Source organism: Saccostrea cucullata, unplaced genomic scaffold (assembly GCF_032062105.1).
Source record: "Saccostrea cucullata isolate Sc308-1 unplaced genomic scaffold, CSIRO_AGI_Scuc_v1 ctg7405, whole genome shotgun sequence".
In the NCBI taxonomy this organism is placed as follows: domain Eukaryota; kingdom Metazoa; phylum Mollusca; class Bivalvia; order Ostreida; family Ostreidae; genus Saccostrea; species Saccostrea cuccullata.
The window spans coordinates 15,972-19,932 of NW_026927963.1; the positions used below are offsets into that span (position 1 = coordinate 15,972).

Genomic DNA, 3,961 nt, shown 5'->3' on the forward strand with positions numbered 1-3,961 from the left:
TTAAGTTTCATAATAAAAAAATACGGATGTTAATTATCATCAGATCATATTTGTTAGCATATATTACATGTACTCACAGGCACTTCGGATATGGACACCCCCTCCCCCTTTCCATTTCATCTATTATTGTAACCCTTTTGTTTCTCTTTTACCTGTCGAAAACGATATATTTAAAACAGCTTACAGAGATAAAAGGGTAACATTATCGATATCATTCAAAATGCATATTAGAATACAAAAATAGGAAAAAGTGACTCGATCCCAGATTTAAAAAGAAACAGAGAATCTGTGTCCACGGCTTAAGGAAAAAAGAAGGGGGTTGGGGGTCGAAGGGGCATTTTAAGAATGGCGGGCGGGCCATAGGGAGTTATTGCATACAATTTTCTTAAAAAACTCAAAAGCTTCTTGAGATATCGCCCGGAAATGAAAGATTCAACACACACACATTCACACACACAAAATGAACTAATGACCTTGACCTATAAGCTTTTTACCTCAAAATCAATAATGGCCTTCCATAGGCCATAGGGAGTTGTGGTAAAAAAAATCACTTCAAACATTCAAAGGCGTCTCCAGAAATAGCTCGGAAACGAAAGTGATACAAATGACAGAATTTATTAATTTATGACTTGACCTTGACCTTTTGACCTCAAGACTCTGCCTTGGGCCAAGCTATTCTGTTATCATGAAATCACTTTTCAAAAGTAGATGTTTTGAAATTAAAGCAAAACAATTTAGTTTTCAATTTCATATTTTCCCTTTTATAAGCTATGTAACTGGAATATCTATAACGTCATAATTATTTGGCGTCATAGTACTATGACATTTGAAGGCGGCATTAGTATTATGACGTCATAATAGCTTAGTTGGTACAATTTGTTGTCAAGATACCAAAATGGGTTTGTTCCAAAGTTGCTTGAGAAAAAATAATAAAATTGGCATTCTATCTGACGAGGAGGAAGCCGCCTACAAAAAGATCGAAGAGGTCAACGAAGAAATGGCGCAAGAGAAGATTGACATTCAAACTCTCCCAGAGATGATGTTTTGTGTCACTCCGATGGAAGCCCATGGGGACGCCACTCATCCTCCAGATGTCACTAAAAAGACTGTAATGATGAATATCAATTACAAATCAAGTGTGCCTAAGTTGCCTCCTATTCCTGGACAAGTTAAGACAATCCTAATTCAGGATCTAGATGACGAACACGATTACCTTAAATGGGAAGGTACGTTATACTAAATACGATGAAATCAGTCTTCACTGGCTAATTTAATTCAAAAAAACATTTTTATTTTCAAAGAATCTTTTTTTTTTGCAGGAGAAACTAAAAGAGTTCTTATGGAGCAAAGTCCTCTGAAGAATGGCAAGGATAAGTTGTCAGAACAAAGAAGAAGACAGCTTCTCCGAAGAAATTCAAATTAAAAGAAACTAACAAATATTGTGAACAGAAGAGACAGATAATACCCGCTGCTGTCATCTAAAATAGGATAAATTTGAAGTTTTAACTCTTCTTTAATTTACATTTTATTTGGCTTCAGTTGTGACTGATTTGATGAAGGAGAGGCATCAACATGTATATGGACATGTTCTTCGCAGTTTTATTTTATATGGCATGTTGTGGTTTTTCTTGCTCCTCTATTTTTTGCGGTTTTTCTTGCTCATACATTATTTTATTGTTGAAAATTTTCAGGATGTAGATAATGGAGACAGTTCTGTTGCTCACTGTTAACTAATTAGATATATATTCATTCTTTGGCTTTGACAAAATTTGCTTTCAGAGAATCATTTCAGCAGATCCAGGATATATAGATTCACTGTCCAAAAATTACAAGGAGCAAAAATGTCTCATGTATATTTAGATTTGCCTTATGTTCTATTGTACTTTCTTTTGCACGTTCGGAAATGTAATAAATATTTTTTTATCATATGCTTTAGTATTTTTTTTTTTATATCCGATTATGTGAGATCTAACATTTTAGAAAGAAGCTAATTCAGAGGGAAAAGAGGAGCATTCAGGGGTGGAAGGGGAAGGGAGGTACATGTACTTTAAGGAGGTGGAAAGACCTCTAATTGTTCTCTGAACAATTACGGGTAGTTTACTAGTTTACAGGTGTATTTCTTATTAGAGATGTTTCTGAATATGAATCGAATCCGAATCTGAAAATGAATCCGAATCGGTGAGATCCCGATCCCGATTCGAAAAATGATAAAAAGAATACTTTCTAATTCCGCTTTTTAAATTGTCATTGTACATGTACCAATAAGGGACATACATAGTGGATGGTGTTTATATTTTTGTCACTGGGATTGTTATTGCTATAAATCGGATAAGTCAAATTCTATATACTGAATAACAGAACAGGTACCCTTTCAATTCATGGAAAAACCTGTTCGAAAATGTCTTTGTTGTATTTTTCATTAGCTTACTTTATTTATACCATCGTCTTCAACCTTCTTCAAATAATTTACTTTCTTCATGAATGAGTCTACTCTGCTATGGGTTTTTTTTTTCTTTTGCAAATATCAAAACAAAATTTTATTACTCGCAAGAAATGTGTTCTGAACCTTATTATGAGTAAATGCATTCATACGAGTCATCTTATATATTTAGACGTAATTGAAAATATTTTTTTCAACAACGATATCCTATGTTCATGCAATGCCTCGCAGTCCACATTTTTGTCGAAAGCAAATCGATTGACCATCGTCAAGAAATCGAAAAATCTGACAGTTTTTACTTAATATATTTACATGCTCTTGATTCCGCCAATCCACGTGCTACAAGCCCTGTTTCTTGTCTCTATCTGTCCCGCCGTGCACGTGATTTTTTTAACATGCAGCATCTTTTGATGAACCAGTACATTTATGTAAAAATAAAGTACATGTAAAAATAAAGTACATGTACATTAACTATTCGTAATTTTATCTCTGAAACTTAGACATTGGAAATGTAAATATTGTGAAGTTTACAATGCGAAACTTAATAGAAAGGGTGGGGAACTCTCCCCCATGTCCCCCATTTCTTATAGACCTTGTATCATATCATTAATTTCGACGTCTTCAAATAAGTAGCCGATCAGTAGGGACCATAAGAGCAAAGTGTCAAATAGCCCCCTTTTCTTTTGATTATGTTGTTCATTAAATTGTATGCTTTAAAGTAAACAAACATTACCCCCTCCTTCCTTGGGAATCACATACCTCTCGCTCGTTCGCTAGCGCGAATATGTCACCGCCCATATATATCAGAATATCTCGCGATGCCCAAATTTGGTCGAAGAGAATTAAAACCCCACAAACATGCCAATGGGAGAAAACTTGATGGACTCTTATTTTCACTTAATTTGTAACATCCATATAGTAATGCAAATAAAATCAGACTTATTTCTTGCAGGATATTTGTTATTTGTTCGGTGGGTGGGGGGGGGGGGGAGGGCTACACATACATAAATGTTTTATACAGGTTACAAGTATTTATTGATATATCAAAGACAAAACATCAGTAATCATACTCTCAGTGTATAATCTAGAGTTATATCTATTTTCAAATCGGGATCGGAATCCCTCCGATTCAGATTCGTTACATATTCATTTTCAGATTCGGATTCGATTCATATTCAGAAACATCTCTATTACAAGGTCGCTTGGGTACTATTATTCAAAATTTTAATGTGGTGACTGAAAATAATGTCATAGATTATAATCCTGTTGTTGATCGCTTATTATATTCCTTGTTTTGGGGAACGTAGGTCATCTTTCAGTTTTGTTTCATATTTCTATGGATATTCTACAGTGTACCTATATTATACTCAGATGACCGTTTAGACCCTTGGGTCTCTTGTTTGAATTTTAAGATAATAACTTATTAATTTAAAATAATCTTTTTTAATTTCCACATTTTTTTGCAATTTTAACTTCAGTATATCTTCCATCCATTAAAGGACGACCTCCAATGGGACCACT

The 3,961-nt window shown here is 34.2% G+C and overlaps 1 protein-coding gene across 1 annotated transcript; it reads left to right on the plus strand.

Moving 5' to 3' along the window:
• The first annotated feature begins 895 nt into the window (after positions 1-895).
• Positions 896-1,490, plus strand: LOC134276028 (uncharacterized). Its single transcript, XM_062758318.1, has 2 exons — positions 896-1,226; positions 1,320-1,490. The coding sequence occupies exons 1-2, from the start codon at positions 896-898 to the stop codon at positions 1,421-1,423; spliced, it is 435 nt and encodes a 144-aa protein (XP_062614302.1). The 3' UTR covers positions 1,424-1,490.
• The last annotated feature ends 2,471 nt before the right edge of the window (positions 1,491-3,961 follow it).

What these genes read in the sequence shown, in the direction of transcription:
- LOC134276028 (XM_062758318.1), top strand. Translation starts at nt 896, where the DNA reads ATGGGTTTGTTCCAAAGTTGCTTGAGAAAAAATAATAAAATTGGCATT. An exon ending in CGATTACCTTAAATGGGAAG is followed by an intron (nt 1,227 to 1,319) that starts GTACGTTATACT and finishes TTTTTTTTGCAG; the next exon opens with GAGAAACTAAAAGAGTTCTT.